The 16955-nt window shown below is 38.1% G+C and overlaps 1 protein-coding gene across 2 annotated transcripts; it reads right to left on the minus strand.

Moving 5' to 3' along the window:
- Nucleotides 1-693: 693 nt before the first annotated feature.
- On the minus strand, nt 694-16847 carry pld3.L (phospholipase D family member 3 L homeolog). Of its 2 annotated transcripts, none has more exon segments than NM_001089791.1 (12): nt 694-1644; nt 1986-2085; nt 2204-2369; nt 3320-3459; nt 3549-3749; nt 5011-5138; nt 6682-6802; nt 7671-7854; nt 8993-9144; nt 9827-9895; nt 13423-13488; nt 16725-16811. In NM_001089791.1, coding segments are annotated over 11 exon segments (1482 nt in total). In that variant the 5' UTR covers nt 13450-13488; nt 16725-16811; the 3' UTR covers nt 694-1450.
- Between the last annotated feature and the right edge of the window lie 108 nt (nt 16848-16955).

Below are 16955 nucleotides of genomic sequence, written 5' to 3' on the forward strand. Positions count from 1 at the left end.
ATTTAAACAAGAAACCGCGTAGCAGTAATATAGCGAAATGATCTGCCACTTGGTCTATACTGCTGCCTGCTGAAGGTGTTAGCGTACACGTATACGTCTTTAGTTTACGGTACTGGCACGTCAGTGTGTCTATTGCATCTTCAGCCCTAGTATGCAAGAGTGGCGCGTCACTCTGTGCCATTACGTGTGGATTGCTAACACCTTCAGCACACAGGCAGCAGTAAAGACCAAGTGGCAGATCATTTCACTAATGTGCCCAAATATTACTGCTATGGGATTCCTGGGGGGCCTCATTATTATTAATTTCATGATGGAGGCTGAGGGCCGGTGTCAATTTGAAAAGGGCCTGACTTTGGTCATGCTTGGGTTAAAACCTCTCAAATTGTTTAGGGCTTTTTGTGTTTCAGTGTAGTGTATATCAGGACAAAATATGACTCCCACTTGGCCAATGGACAACAGCAGGAGGAAAAAGGCTTTTATATTTCTATTGAGATGAGAGCTTAAACTTCCCCTTGGACAAAGGAAAGCGATGATCTAGAAAAAGGTTGGTCATACTCTCTAACATCGCATCACATGAAAGCATGTATGTCGTGCATGTTTCAGCTGTATCCCAGGGAGGTCATTATAGCCCATTGTGCCAGTGCCTGCAATCCACAGACAATCTCTTGCTAATAACTGTACATAGAAGCCATAGTTTGTTAAATTTATTAGTCTTTATTAAAGTTTATAGAAAATTTCAAAATCAACCAATAACTGGTTAAAAGGTGGAGCTTATCTCAGTTGCAGGAGGATGGAACTGCTTAAAATCAAGTGTAAGAAGGGATTACAGGCAGGTTAGTATAACGGATAGGGTAGCCAGAACACCATCTTACATGTATTGTACTAAGTTGTAGAGCTGAGCTAAGAGAAGTTAAGACTCAGAATAATAATATCTGTAGTAGTATACAAGAGTGAGCCTCTGGGTATACTTTGGGTGCATGTGACTACCCTAAACAAAAGTGTTATACTCCACAGTATCCACATTTTAGATTAAACTCCAGTTTGTTAAGCATTGACTGGCTTGGTGATTCCTCGTGTCGATAGCGAACCATATGGTGAAGAACACGTCACTTCTCTTTTCCTATTAGCCAAATAAAACGGAGTGGCCCTTATAAAGGCTGCATTGAGTCCATACATACATGTAAAGTGCAGTGCAGTATAAGTCTGAACATTTTGTACATTTGAGCTATTGTTTGGCTGTGCCAAATTATTTCTGGCCTTCAGCTTTGATCAACATTTTACCCCACTGAAAAGGCCCTTTACCAATTTTCTGTATTGAAAAGGACTATAACCCTGTTGTCCCCCCTCAGGTAGTATTTTCAAATCCTTTACCACACATTCCCTCCCACCAGAAAATTGCAGAGGTTACCCCTGCTTTCTAGCATCACAAGATACACTTTTTACCGCAGACCTAAAAGATACACTTTTCCTTCCATGAACTTAAAGTGTTAAATGTCAGGCTGTAATTTGAATTCCAGTCTCTTTCAAACACAGTTTGTAGTTGCATTTGGATAGTGTCTGAAGTGCCAGCAGACTGTGTCTGGTTCACTATCAATGCTGAGCCGGCTGTATTTATGAAATAGTCCCCAGACCAGTTAGATGTACCTAAAACACAAAAAACAAAACAAAATACAATTTACTGAGATAGTGGCAATCTCCCACAATTGGCAACACTAGCCAGAGCAGAGCATGGCAAGGCAAACAGTTTGCTTGTGGAACATTCCGTCACTAAATTTCTCCTCACATACACTAGCTTCTGTGTATCTGAGTGGAGACAAGATCACCAGCAGCACGTTCCATCAATGGAAGGCTTGACATGATCTGCTATGGCAAATATTAGAAGGCAATTTTAGGCATTTTGACCCAAGCACAGTTAACTCATATTCCATTGGACTAAGAGCAGTTAGCAGGTTTTACATAATTTCTCTCTTTTTTTTATAATTTACCAATATAAGCCACTCTGTCTGTCACCATGTACTTATTGTGATTCACTCTGGCATATGGGATCTTCTTTTGTGCCTCAGTTGCTGGGACCACAAATATTTTCTGGAGAAAAAAAGGTGAATGTTTAATCAAACAACTGTCCATAAGCTATACACAAGTATTGTAAACACACTAGATTTGTAAAGCTTATCTGGACCTCTCAACAATACTTATATCTTACCACTTCAATGTTGTAATGGCTTGTGTTACTATGCAAAGCAGCCAGGGATCTAAGGAAGGTGAACATGGAAGGTCGAGAGTTTTTCCAGCAGCTGATCAACAAGCGGACATTAACATTCCTTTCATAGACGGCTTTCCTCAAATGGTTGTCAATTTCAGGCCAGTATCTATACAAAAAGAAAAAAAGGGTTTCTGGTGATACAGAATAACCACGGGACAAAAAAAAAAGAAAAAAAAAAAACCTCCTGTATAATGTCATTTGTACATGAATACTTCTCCATTTCAGTACCACAATCCAATACCACTAACTTCATTTTCAATAAGGAACATAGATCTGCTGATCTGCACATGACAGGAAATTATTTTAGTTCCCATCCAGCTAATGCTCAGATTTTACAATTTCTTTATCTGCCACTGACATGGCATCCTCTTGAAGCTGGTAAACTTTCTGGTAACTGACAGCAAGCTAACATAGTAGCATACAATCTAAATGTTTTAATTCAAATTCTTTAATCATATATTGCCATGTTACATAGAAATTTACATACTGATTAACATCAGTCACTTTCCCAGAGGGAGCTTACAATCTAAAGTCCCTACCGGCCACACTAGCACTATGGTGAATTCTTATCAGCTGTCAGTTATCAAGTCGGTATCATTTTGGGGGTGTGGGAGGGTAACAGAGACCCTGTAGAAAAGCCACACAGACAAGGGTAGAACATACAAACTCCTGCAGATATCAACTGAGTGAGAATCTCAGGACCCAGTCCCCACATAACAGAAAATATCTTTAAAAACTGTAAACAAGATTTTTCAGTGTTTGAAGATACACAGTCATTTGAAAACAAAGGTTTAATATGTTAAAAAAAACAAAAGGTTTAAAGGAAATAGATTTTACTTGGCCCTTGACTTTATCCTAAGCTTGGGGTTGAAAAGAAATGGAAAAAATGGGTGGAATTGCATGAAATGCTAAATCTAATAGTTGGCAAAGATAAGAAATATGCTAGCATTATCTAAACATGAATTCCCCGAGCAATGAACACAGAAACCTCAATTTATATTCTGAACGTGGCACAATATTAGTATGCAACCCTTCCTCATATGCAGACCACATTACCTCCTGGGATGGGAGAATTCCTCTGTGGGTGAGTAATCCATGACAGAAATATATACAAATTTCTTGGCATCGTCTATAATGTTCATAATGGACTGGAGATCATCAGTTCTCCCAGTTGCTGAAAGAGGGGGTGGTGAGCTCTGGAAAGACAAACATTATGTTTGTTTGTGTTACATTATGTTATACTTTTACTGCACAACTGATGTGCATGGTCAGGCTTGCCACTTACTGAAAGATAAACCTGAGATGCTGTGCTGTTCAGCATTACTTGCATTGGTGTATCTTTATTGTATGGTGTTGAATAATTAGCCGGCCATGGGGATGGCAAAGTTGCATTGGGTAACCCAAGGATCCAATACGCTTCAAAGATTTTCTTCAAATCTTGGGCTAGGCAGCTGCAGTTATATATGGTGGCACCAAGTTCTTTCACCTGTTATTGATATCTGTAGTTAGTGTGAATGCATTATAGGCCACAGAAATGTTATCATAATTAGGTCAGCTTTTGAAACGTATCCGCATCAAGTAAGTTATGACCATTTTTCAAACTTTGATTTTTAGTAGCCCAAATAAGCTCAAAATGCCCTCCACACAGGCCACTATGTTAGTTATTTAAAAGTGCTTACTGGAGCACTCCTCAGGCAACAATCACCTGAAAATGTGCTTAAATTGAGCTTTCAAAGATTTTTGTGTATTTTGGCCCTGCAATTTTGGGCTGCAAAAACAAAGTGGACAAAATTAACCCTTGTGCTTAAGGGAATAATATGTTAATATGTTTGTTAAAGCAATGTTGGACATCATTTACAAAAAAAAAAAAAAACGTAGATGCAATTACAATTTGAACAGGCGTGCATTATGTGCTTCTCAGATAATGGTCTCATATTAGAGTATTTGCCTATTCTCCTGCCTTAGTTACAATAATCAGATACAAGTCAGCACACATGTTCATTATGGGGCTGTATATGGGCTGATTGGCTACACCATTTGGACAAAAAAGGCTGAATTAGCCCCTGAAGGCTCCCTTCGTAACCCTCATTCTTACTGCAGAATACATACAATGACCTCGTTTTAAAGGATTTCTCATGTACAGTGGTTCTCTTCTATGAAGACTTCTATTACAGACCTGATGACCAAAGATGTCATATCAGGACTGATTTAACACTACGACGCATTTCCTTCATGCTTTTTCTTATGGGAACACAAAAAGGGCAAAAGCAGATGATAAGAAAGGAGCTGTAGAATTGTATTTGGATATCTGTAAGCTTGTTATGAGCAGTGGGGAGCCCGACTAGATTCCAAATTATAAAGGGGATGAACCCCATTAGCTCAAACCTGGAAATGATTCAAAGTAAAAGGTGTCCAAAGTAGCAGTCTGTGACCATTATTGTCACACAAGTCACAGTGACAAAATATCTATAAGTGGTCTACTAGCAAAATTTGTGAAAAACTAGTTGACAAAACAGATAAATATATTGCAGTCAGTTGTAATCTGCTTTGAAGGGGTATGAGGAATTTCCAGCAACTATGAAAAAACATGGCCCCTGAATTAATTTCTCCCCTGTTGACTCCTCATGTAAAGGTTAAATTAGGTTTCTATGACTAAAGACACTTTTACCAGCTTTACCTCATTGATGCTAAACAATCCGTTCCTCTTCCTTCCATTTCCTATTGCATTACTGCATAGACAAACCTACCTGTGTTAGAGATCTCCAGTCCATATTAGCACTACCAATGTAGAAATGTTCATTGTCAACAACCCAAAATTTAGTATGCAGAATGCCATCTGTCAGCTTTGGCATGTCTACCACACGTACATCTGCTCCTAAAAGAAAACAGAAACACAGAAAATTTTTTAAAACAGATGAGACTATAGAACAGTATTGACCGTTCCGTTTTCAAAAAACCAAAAAGACATTAAAAAGGCAGTCATAGGTCAGAGACAAACATCAAATGCAGCTTACAGGAAGGTAATTGTTTTTTCTCTGTAAAAGCATTGTAGAGTATTTCAGCATGATATAAAGAAGGGTAATATTAATAACAACAACAATGTAAGGAACTTCAGGCTTGTCATGGAAATATTATATAGTTCATTAAGCAACTCTGGGGTAGCCCCATGCCAACTTAGATTTTTTCAGAGGTATAAGCTGGAAACCTAGCAACATATGGAAGTTGTATAACTAGGAGCAAGGAGTCTGACCAACATATACAGTTTGCAACTGCAACAGTGTAAAAATAGGAATTATTGCTACACTTGAACGGTTTTATTGCCTATGCCTAATATGCTTTTATTACCACTTTACGCAATTTGAGTGTTTTAGCGTCAATCACTTAAAAATGCAAATTGCGTAATGCCTTCATGTGCATTTTCGAGTGATTACTGAAAATTGTCTCTGCTAAAACAATCAAATTGTGTATTTGTGTATGGCAGGGTATTTTCTGAAGTTCAGTTGCTGAGTGATGACATGTATCACTATATACCACTGCCCTTACTTATCTTCTTGCTGGGCTTTCAGGTGTATCTAGAAGAGCAAGTGTTCATACTTCCCAATTCTAAACCTAACTGGCCTTCACACTGAGCCCTCCTTCCTCCTTGCTACACGTGTGTGTGGGGGGGCACTTTGGTGTGGAATAATAATCCACAAGTAAACAAAGGATTTGAGTGGCGAGGTCAGAGACAGTGGATGCAGAGTAGATAACCTACCATTGCACCCAATGAGTATATTAAATTGCAAAAACAATAATACCGACGGCATTAAGAATTGAAAAAGAAAGTTAAAAACTGCTTAGAATAGGTCCATTAACAACACAGAGGTTAATGTAAAGTTCAAATTTACTTTAAATATGAAGTTTACTTTTAGTATGTTACAGAATCGAGGTAATTTTGCAACTGCCCTTTTTTATGGTTTGGAAATGATTTGCCTTTTGACTCTTTCCAGCTTTTTAAATGGGAGTCGCTAACCCCTTCTAAAAACAAATGCTCTGTAAGCCGACACATTTATTGCTATTGCTACTTTTTATTAATCATATTTCTATTCAAGTCCCCTACTATTCCAGTCTTTTATTCAAATCAATGTATAGTAAATAGGGTGATTTGGAACCTAGCAACCAGATTGCTGAACTTGCAAACCAGAGAGCTGCTGAATAAAAAGTTAAATAACTCAAATGATAAAAATTAAAATTGAAGTGCAGATTGTCTCAGAATATCAGTCTTTACATCATACTAAAAGTTAATTTAAAGGTGAACAACCCCTTTAATAAAAGTCACAAATAAAATAACCGTTACTAGTTCAAGAATCATGTCTTATTTTCTGCAGCTTGTAGAAACAGACCAATATGAAAGGTTAGATGTGTTGTTTTTTTCTTACCCCTGTCTTTTAGAGCAGAAATGTCTTTGGACCTTATGGGGGAGTCTGGAGGGTTGACAGCAACTCTTAATGACACTCCCCTCTGCTTTAGATTCAGAAGCTCTTGAAGGATCAATTCTCCCTAATTGGAATATTACAGTTAATTCATATTTTATTCATTAAGGCAAAAAAACTATCCATACAGTACCAATCTTGCAGGAAAAAAAATAAAGCAACAAATCACAGGCAGTGCAAACAGCTTTTTGACAGCAGCCCATTTTTAGGCTGACATTGCCGACTTTGGAAGAAAAAAAAAAAACAAAAAAAAACCCATCTTTTTTAAGGGACAATGCTTACTATGGAATACACATTTAGGACTACATTGTGGACATTGAATTAACCATTTGCAGGAGGCAATATTAGTTTTGAACAATGAAATACACTGTTTGGTTTGTCTATGTTGTAACTTTCTAAAAAGTATACTATGGCTGGCTATAATAAAAAGGAGACACTAGTGAACAGAAATTACATAGCACCTATAAAAACTCCACATTTCTTGCCCTGCTCTGTTAAAGAAATAAAGTTATAATCACTGCAGGGTGCCAAATGTTAGGCAACCTCCAGTGATCATGATACCCTGCTGGGCAGGTAATCCTATTAACATAAAACTGCACCAACCATGGGGATGCGAGCACCACAGAGAGATCATCTTCTCTTCTTAGAGCCATGTGCACATGCACAGTAGAATGAAAATCTGAACTTTAAGCAAAAACCCAAGGGCCTTGATGAATGAACAAGCAGAGGAAAAGGATCGTTCTGTGCTGCTCATACAGAAGTACTCCAGGCAAGTGCAGGTTTCTGCTAATGGGAGCACTGGCCTGGGGTATCAAATAAATATTATAATCACTGAGATCAGTGACATTCAAGCAATACCAAAGCAGAATTTGGTATTTGTTCAATAACATTATGATAAATGAGAGAAACCCAACGCCTCCTAGGCTTCTCATTACCTGATGTGCTGAGGGCTCCTTAGTTTGTGTGTCCTCGTTGGTCAGAGACCAGTAAAAGGACGCAATGTCAATGCTGCTTTTAGCATTAGTAATAATGTTCATCCAGGACTGGAAAATTGACGGATTTATCGTAGAGTTGGCGTCATACACCAATCCCTCAGGGATGCTCTCTACCAGAACAAACCTATATGCAGATAGATGAGGAGATGAAAAGAACGCTAAACTCTAAAATATAATATTGCTTTCTACATAAGAGCAAGTTCATGAGTAAAGTTTCAATGACTTTCAATATCAAAAAATGAGTTTATTAGTGAACAGGGTATTTTCTGGCTCAAGTCATATCAGCTTGACCACCATGTGTGAGGTACATAACACTTCATGTTGTGGGCCTGATGCTATAAATATTTGTTTAGGAACCAGGAGTGTTGCAGCGTGTTTGGGCATTCTCAAATATTTCAGTCAATCAATATAAATGTATATGATATATAATGTAATATATTAAAAGGGTTGTTCACCTCCCAAACACTTTTTACAGTTCAGTTGTTTTCAGATTGGTCGCCTTAAACAAAGACTTTTTTCAAATACTTTCCATCTTTTATTTTTAACATGTTCGTGTCTCTGGTGTTTCAGTCTGGCAGCTCAGTGATCCAGGAGGATCTGAATTGTTGCAATTTGCTACATTTAGTTAATACAATTAGTTGATACATTTCTCAGCAGTATCTTTGGAATATGAGCAACTATTGTATCAATCCTAACAGCTGCCTTTAATGAAACTCAGAGTTTCTACTCAGTAGGGACAAAAATAAGAAATGCATCATCTAAATGTATCAATTTAGAACAGTTAAAGAGTACAGACCCCCTCTCCAAGAGCAGCTGTAGAAGGTGAAAAATTAGACTTACACTTCACTATTAGAAAAACGTTCACAAATAGATAATAGAAAGTAATTGGAAAAATACATTTTTTCTGGTGAACCAACTGAACTGAAAAAAAGTGTTTGAAGGTAAACAACCCCTTTAAAAAGTGGCTCCACCAACACAGACCCTAATTACAATGAATAAATAAGTATATAAATAGTTTAAGTATAAAAAAAAAAAAAAGATGTATATAGTCTATTTATAAAGTTGCATGGTATCATTAGAACAGCCCAATACGGGTATAAGATTAAACAGAAGATAATTCTGGAGGTACTATTCATGGGATGTCCCTCTATGCCATACAATAAGCACCCCTTACTAATAAATATTGCCCTCCACAAGGAACTGGTATGATTTATCTTGTAGACTCTCACAAACTTACTCCAATTTACTTAATAGAAAATTACCTGCATTGATCATCACATCGGATGTCCTTGTTCAGCACTGTCTCAGTTGTTTGAGAAGTAATGGACAAAAAGGGAAAGAGAAGGAGCTGAGAAGCCAAGATACAGAACACGAGGGTGATAATAATTGCGACGACAAGTGCGCATCGGTAGTACTGTAATGAGAGAAACAACAGATAACATTTAAAAATAGTCATTTTATTTTCCTGAATAATTTTGTAGTTTGGGATGTATGGCACTATGGGGCTGATCTATAAAGTTGGACAATATGGTCAAAATCAACCAAATTGTCCAAAAAATCTGGATATATATGGACATTGTATCTAAAATTGAGAATTGTGCATTCTGCTATATTGTGTCAGCAGAGTTGCCCTACAATGCTTAAAACAAATGTATTCTTCAGGTAAATAGAGGATATATAGTGAATAAAGTACCCCCTCTTGTAAAATATAAGGATATTATTAGTTACCGAGGAGTTTCATGACCATATAAAAACACGAGGCCGAAGGCCGAGTGTTTTTATACAGGTCATGGAACTCCGAGGTAACTTCTAATATCCTCATATTTTACAACTGGGGGTACTTTATTTATTATAATACACAAATTTTATTGAGTCATGTGACAGAAATGACATCACTACTCACCGTTTATAACTGATGACATCACTACTCACCGTTTATAAGGATATAATTTACAGGATATTCATGGCTTTTGTGTATTATATACTAATATGTGTGGAACATTAAAGATTAAGAAGATGTATTTTCTGTAGAGAAAAGTGAAAAATAAACTTGTAGGAGCAGTTTTATGTCAATTAAGCTTTAGAAGGACACGCACCTTGCGAGCTTTTACTTTGTGAAGTTCATGCTGGAGAAAATGATTTTCTGCTTCTTCATGAGGCTGTATCTGCAGGAACCAAACAAATGAGAACTAGAAAGAGCATTCATCATTTCTCACAACATTTCATTATGTGCATTCACTTCTCCAGACTGACCCAAAGGCAAAGGATTTCGCTTGGATAAGGGATCCCATACCAGGATATGTTTGTCTAGATCAGGGGTCCCCAACCTTTTTTACCCGTGAGCCACATTCAAATGTAAAAGAGTTGGAGAGCAACACAAGCATGAAAAAGTCACTTGGGGTGCCAAATAATGGCTGTGATTGGCCGTTTGGTAACCCCTATGTCGACTGGCAGCCTACAAGAGGCTCTACTTAACACTATACTTAATTTTTATGCAATTAAAACTTGCTTCCAAGCCTGTAATTCAGAAATAAGCACCTGCTTTGAGGACACAGAGAGCAACATCCAAGGGGTTGGAGAGCAACATGTTGCTCACGAGCTACTGGTTGGGGATCACTGGTCTAGATAAAAATGAAAACATCCCTAAAAAGGGTTGTTCACCTTTACATTAACTTTTAGTATGATGTAGAGAGTGATATTCTGAGACAATTTGCAACTGGTTTTCGTTATTTGTAGCTCTCTGGTTTTCAGGTTAAGCAATCTGGTTGCTAGGGTCCAAATTATCCAAGTAATTATGCATTGATTTGAATAGAGACTGTAATATGAATAGGAGAGGCGTGAATAGAAAGAGGAGTAATAAAAAGTAGCAATAACAATAAATTATTAGCCTTTTAGAGAATTTGTTTTTACATGGGGTCAGTGGCCTGCTTTTGAAAACTGGAAAGAGTCAGAAGAAGGAGGCAAATCATTTCAAAACTCTAAAAAATCAGCTGAAAAGTTCCTTAGAATTAGCTGTTCTATAACATACTAAAAATTTATGTAAAGGTGAACCAGCCCTTTAGGGCTATTCCACACGGGGAGATAGCGACGCGTTTGCGGTCGCGGCGACAAAGCGCCGCGACAGTCGCCGCGACCGGCGCAGGCGACAGTTTTGTATGGGCGCCTATGTAAAAACGCCTGTGCTAACCACACGAGGCGATGCGCTTTTCAACAGTCGCCTGAAAATGCCTCGCCAGGCTTTTTCAGGCGACTGTTGAAAAGCGCATCGCCTCGTGTGGTTAGCACAGGCGTTTTTACATAGGCGCCCATACAAAACTGTCGCCTGCGCCGGTCGCGGCGACTGTCGCGGCGCTTTGACGCCGCGACCGCAAACGCGTCGCTATCTCCCCGTGTGGACTAGCCCTTAAACAAGCCTGAAACACTTTAAAATGCATATTTTTCCAGTTAATTGACTATTATGGGATGACTGTATGGGATCTTCTGCATATATTCAATATTAATATCTGCATATTCATATTACTTTGTGGCTTTAGTGCTTCTATAACCAAATATTCTGCCAGAGTTCAAAGAAACATTTCCACAGCATTAAATATAAAGTTGTTTCTCTCTTGCATTACTTAAATAGGCACTATATCAGGAATATTACTACTTGCTCTGCTTTTACCAGATACTGGCATATGTTTCTGTACATGTAAAAGTGACACTAGATAATGTATAGCATCTTAATTGTTCTACTAGCAGATGAAGCGCTATCTGGTATAGTATGGATATATAAGAGACAGAAAGTGACATGTGAAGCAATTGGTGCAGTCTCTTTTTCTGCCTGTCTTGCAGCAGCTGTATCACTGCCTAGAGCGATTATCCATATACTTCTTTGCAAACTGGCAACTATTGGTGTTTTGCAACCCATCCACAGCACACAACAAAGAGAAATCCTCCCTAATTTACCTCCTCAAATTTGCCTATGTATGGGGCCACAACAGTGCCTGCTTCAACTGAAAACTGACTGGGTATCTGATAGGAATTAAAGGAATAGTTCAGCGTGAAAATAAAAACTGTGTAAATAGATAGGCTGTGCAAAATAAAATTATTGGTTATTTATAATTGTATTATTTGGTTAGTTAACCAAAAATGTGATGTATAAATGCTCGAGTGACTGGATGCCTAACATAATAACCAGAACACTACTTCCTGCTTTTCAGCTCTATAACTGAGCTAGTCAGCAACTTGAAGGGGGGCCAAATGGTACATATCTGTTCAGTGTGTTTGCAATTGATCCTCAGCATTCAGCTCATATTCAAAAGCAACAGTTATGACCCATGTGCCCCCCCCCCTTCAAGTCAGTGGAAACCAAGACAGTTGAAAAGCAGGAAGTTGGGCTATGTTCTGTTAAAGAAAGGATTAGAAGTCAGCACTCACCCTTAGGGTATAATGGACGGTGTGCAAGTCTTTGGTGGCCACTTCCACCTGTTCCGTATTCTTTGGACAGAAATACAATAGCGACATTTCAGGCTCACAATCGCCGCTATTGTATTTCTGTCCAAAGAATAAGCCCTTTTGCAATAAAGGCCTTTTAAGATACTACTAACGTGTGGTGCGGTATGCTTGCTGATTATATCTATGTTCTGTTATCTTAGACATCCAGTCACTCCAGCCTTTATACATTACATTTTTGGCTAACTAACTATATTAGAAACATTTTTTATTTTGCACAGCCTATCTATTTACCCAGTTTTTATTTTTACACAGAACAATTCCTTTAACCTAGAAGGCTGGAAAATACAGTAAAACGCGGACTGATTTGGTAAGTGGTTGTGGCCCTGTCCTGACATGTCTCCATAGGGCCTACTGTGATACAATTATTTCTACTGTTTACCCAGGAGCCAAAGCATTGGATCAGCTGGAGTTGGACCACATTTTTTCAGCTAACCACCTAAAGATTTTTTACATTTTTTTTTTTAGAACCAAATATCTGCAAATAACTAGAGATCCATCAACTTATGTTTTGTACTCCAGCACCAAAAAGCCGACACAGACCTTTACCAGTAACATATGTGCCTCTGATGGTGCCCCAGTTGCTGCCCACCTTTCTCCAGATTCACAATATACAGTTGATATACAATATAACATTTATAATACAATGCTAACAAAATTCATATTACATGCCAGAACAGAGAACTATGAATTCTGCATAGAACTAAATTGCGCATCTGTAACTTTTATGACAAAAGTAACATCACATTCTGCTAGGTTAATGATTTCCCACAAGTGCAGCAACAGCAGCCCAGAGCATGGACAGTGTCAGTGACATGCAGAAGATGGCATAACAAGTAGGGACAAACCAAATGGATTAATGTTGGATTCGTACACATACAGAATCCTTTACAAAAAATTTGGAGGAACGTTAAACTGCAAATTTTAATTTTTTTTAAAAAAAATCACTTCTGTGAACAAAAAGGGTCATGTTCTGTCCTGAGCTATTCAGTAACATGACTTTAAGGCTAAGGATTCACTTCTGGATCCTGGATTCAGTGCACCCATACACAAAAAGATCAAAAGACTGAACAAAACACTGTTTGGGCAAACGACTGGGGTACAAATGCAATCAAAGCTAAAATTTGGGATTAAAAAAAAAAAAAAAGCAGTACTTTAACAATCCAGATTTATCATGATAAAAACATAAAATACTTACTGGTTTGTACTCCACTTTGGAACTCATTGCAACTCCAGATATCTTGATTCGCACCTCAGCTTAACTCTGCAAATGGAAAGATTAAAGCTAAAAAAACAGTGTGTGTGCAGTGGTATGTCCTCTTGCCAGAAAGACTGTGTAATCAGTTTCAGTGTACAAATTAAGCTTGCATGACCAAACTAGAGGCTATCAGGTGACTAGTCAAGGATCAGCTGATTCATTTTGGTTATATGCTAGAAACAAAAAAAAGTGAACCAAGAAACTTGCTAAATCTAGTTGCTAAAGACCGGTTTAGCAACAGAAGCAGCAAAACACATTTTTTATTTTTTGCAAGACCAGACACACCATTATTGGAAATTTTTATCAAAGGATATAATACTGAAAATTAAATTGCTGGCTAATCCATATTCTAGTGCAGCAATTCCCATAGGAATGAATGAATGAATGAAGGGTGACACCAAGCATTTGATGGAACCATTTACCATTGTTCTTAGAAGTCATGAAGTTGGTAGCCAATTTCTTAAATAAGAACTTAAAGGGATACTGTCATGGGAAAACATGGAAAACGCATCAGTTAATAGTGCTGTTCCAGCAGACTTCTTCACTGAATCCATTTTTCAATAGAGCAAACAGATTTCTTTAGATTTAATTTTGAAATCTGACATGGGGTAGACATATTGTCTGTTTCCAAGGAGCCCCCAGTCATGTGACTTGTGCTCTTATAAACTTCAGTTACTCTTTCTGGGAGGGAGGTGATATCACCCCCCCCCCCCCACAGCAGCCTAAGAACAGAACAATGGGAAGGCAACAGATAACAGCTCCCTGGTAGATCTAGGAACAGCACCTAGTAGTAAAAATACAGGTCCCACTGCAACACCTTTAGTTACATTGAGTAGGAGAAACAATAGCCTGCCAGAACGCAGTTCCATGGTGCAGCACTGGCTCTTTCTGAAAGCACATGACCAGGCAAAATGACCTGAGATGGCTGCCTACACACCAATATCACAACTAAAAAAAAAAATATACTTGCTGTTCAGGAGTTACATTTTATATGGTAGATTGAATTATTTGCAATGTAAACAGTGTAATTTAAAAATAAAAACTACACCATACATTTAAAAAAAACACTGAACCTTCTTCTTTGATTCCAGTTAGGAGGGTGGAATACCACTAAATGGAATATATTTTGTTGTGTTTAAACCACTGGCCACCAGTTTTTTATTTTTAACTTTTATGGGGGATCCTGATCATCAATTTTTTTTGAATCTTATAGTGGGGCTGGCCTTTTATCCCCCATAAAAGGTAAACATTTAACTTGTGGGGGACCCCTAACCACCAATTTTCTTTTTTAACGTATGGGGGCACTGGTCACCAATGTTTTTTCTTTCTTTTTTTAACTTTTAGTGGGAACCCAATTTTTTTTAACTTTGTTTTTATTTTTGTTTTCCAGTTACACAATAGAATATAATATAGATATCAAATTATGCAGTCTGTTTTAACACCAGTAATGTGCTACAGTGCATACAAAAGTTTCATAGTGCATAAAACAGACAATAGCCCCCAAACCCCATGAATAAATTAGCATATCTAGGTGCCACTTTACTTCCCATGGCAGTGCCCTTCTGTTGGAGAAAGTAGGAATCCTCACAATTATTTAATAATATAAATGCCATGCTTTCCTTTATAAAGTGATTCTGGGCTTCTGGTATTCCTATATCTTTAAGAAAGTGGGAAACTGCCTCCAAACCTCTATTATGTTGTATAATAGTGTAAAGTCAACAACATCCACTGTCACTAAGTAATAGTGTGACTGCCAAGTCACCATTTCCAAAAACACATAGTATTCACTGTATCCTTTAAAAAAGAAGGTAGATCGTTATTCAGGGGCGGCAGTATGAGCTCTACATAATTTGCAATGTTGCTACCAATAGAGCCTACCCCTGATATGATCAGACTCCCTGGGGGATTATCTAGGCTCTTGTGAATTTGTGGGAGACTATTTAGCACAGGAATCTCAGGATATTTTATATTAATAAAATCCCTTTCTAATAATACATCAATCTACTTTAAAAAGTTTGTCGCTGTGGAGCGAGATCCACCACACAAAAGAGCATCAGATTTACATCAGTAACTACACACAATTTAAAGCTGTGACTGTAACTACTACATTGAGCATTTTTCCTTTTATTCCGGCAGACCCAGAGCACTTGTATACATTTCTCTGCAGCTTCCTTTACACATGCCCTGTCTATGGCAACCATTTTAAACTCCCAAGATACTATTGCTCTAAAGACTCTGTCTTGAGCCACTTCCCGGATAGCAAACCGTGCCATACCAGTAGAAATGTCAGTAGTCACTTCTATGAACTCAAAGATCTCTTTTTCCCTATTAAAGGAACAGCAACAGCAAAAAAGAAAATATAATGTACTGTTGCGCTGCACTGGTAAAACTGTTTGCTTCACAAACTCCACTGTAGTTTATAGAATAAAACTGCTGTGTAGCCAGGGAAACAGTCATTCAGGCTGAAAAAAGGAGAAAATGTACAGGGTACATAGCAGATAACAGATAAGCTCTGTAGTATACAAAGGAATTCTTCAGAACTTATCTTTTATCTACCGTGTATCCTGTGCTTTGAATGGCTGTCCCCATGGCAGTTTGTTTATATAAACTATAGTTGTGAAAAGAGACTAGGAGAATAGAGGTTGAGTGAGAAGAGGAAAAAATAGTATTGAGGATGGGCCCCTGGTCTAAGGTTTTTTGGTGGGCCCCTGGTGTCCCAGTCCAACACTGGGCACAGGAAAGGGAAGCCCAAGGTGCCAGTGCTAGGTGTTGGTTGGAGAGGAGGAGGTGGTCCACACCAGAACACAAGTTACAATTTAAAAAACAGTAAAATAAAATATCTACAATACTCATTTGAATTCACATATTTAAATCTTGCACAAGAACGAGAAGTTCTCGTTTGTTAGCAGCTCAAATGTGTGGAGTCGCCTTGTATATGTTATCAAAACAATGTCCCACCCCATTTATTCAGTTCTATAGAGCGTTAGCTAATACATATTCATGACTTTACCAAAAGCACTAAAAACACTAGATTTTTGTATTGTAGTGTATTATTTACATAGCACCAACAATGTACATAGTGTTGACGTTTTTCCCACCTGCTGACAAAAGCTCACTGCGTGTGATAACAGCCTAAAGGGATTTCTCTTGTCTGGGCATTATAAGTGTGATCTAAGGCGGAAACATCCTGAATTCATTATTAGGGTGTCTCACTGTCCTATAAATAATAGTTTGTAACATACCGCCGCCTTTTCCTACCACAACCCGCAGTCCTGGATCGCTGTTTAAATGTCCCGCAGCACCATAAACGTCTAGCTTCTTTATTAAAGCCGGACAGCGAATCTAGACCTCTTAAATCTCCTCTCGCGGGAATATGACGTCACGCTGTACGTACCCGCCCCTACGGAGTTGACTGACAGCCGTTCCGAACAGCTTATTGGCCAAGAAACCTGCTTCTTTGATCCACAGCTCCC

The sequence above is a fragment of the Xenopus laevis genome, chromosome 8L (assembly GCF_017654675.1).
Source record: "Xenopus laevis strain J_2021 chromosome 8L, Xenopus_laevis_v10.1, whole genome shotgun sequence".
In the NCBI taxonomy this organism is placed as follows: Eukaryota; Metazoa; Chordata; class Amphibia; order Anura; family Pipidae; genus Xenopus; species Xenopus laevis.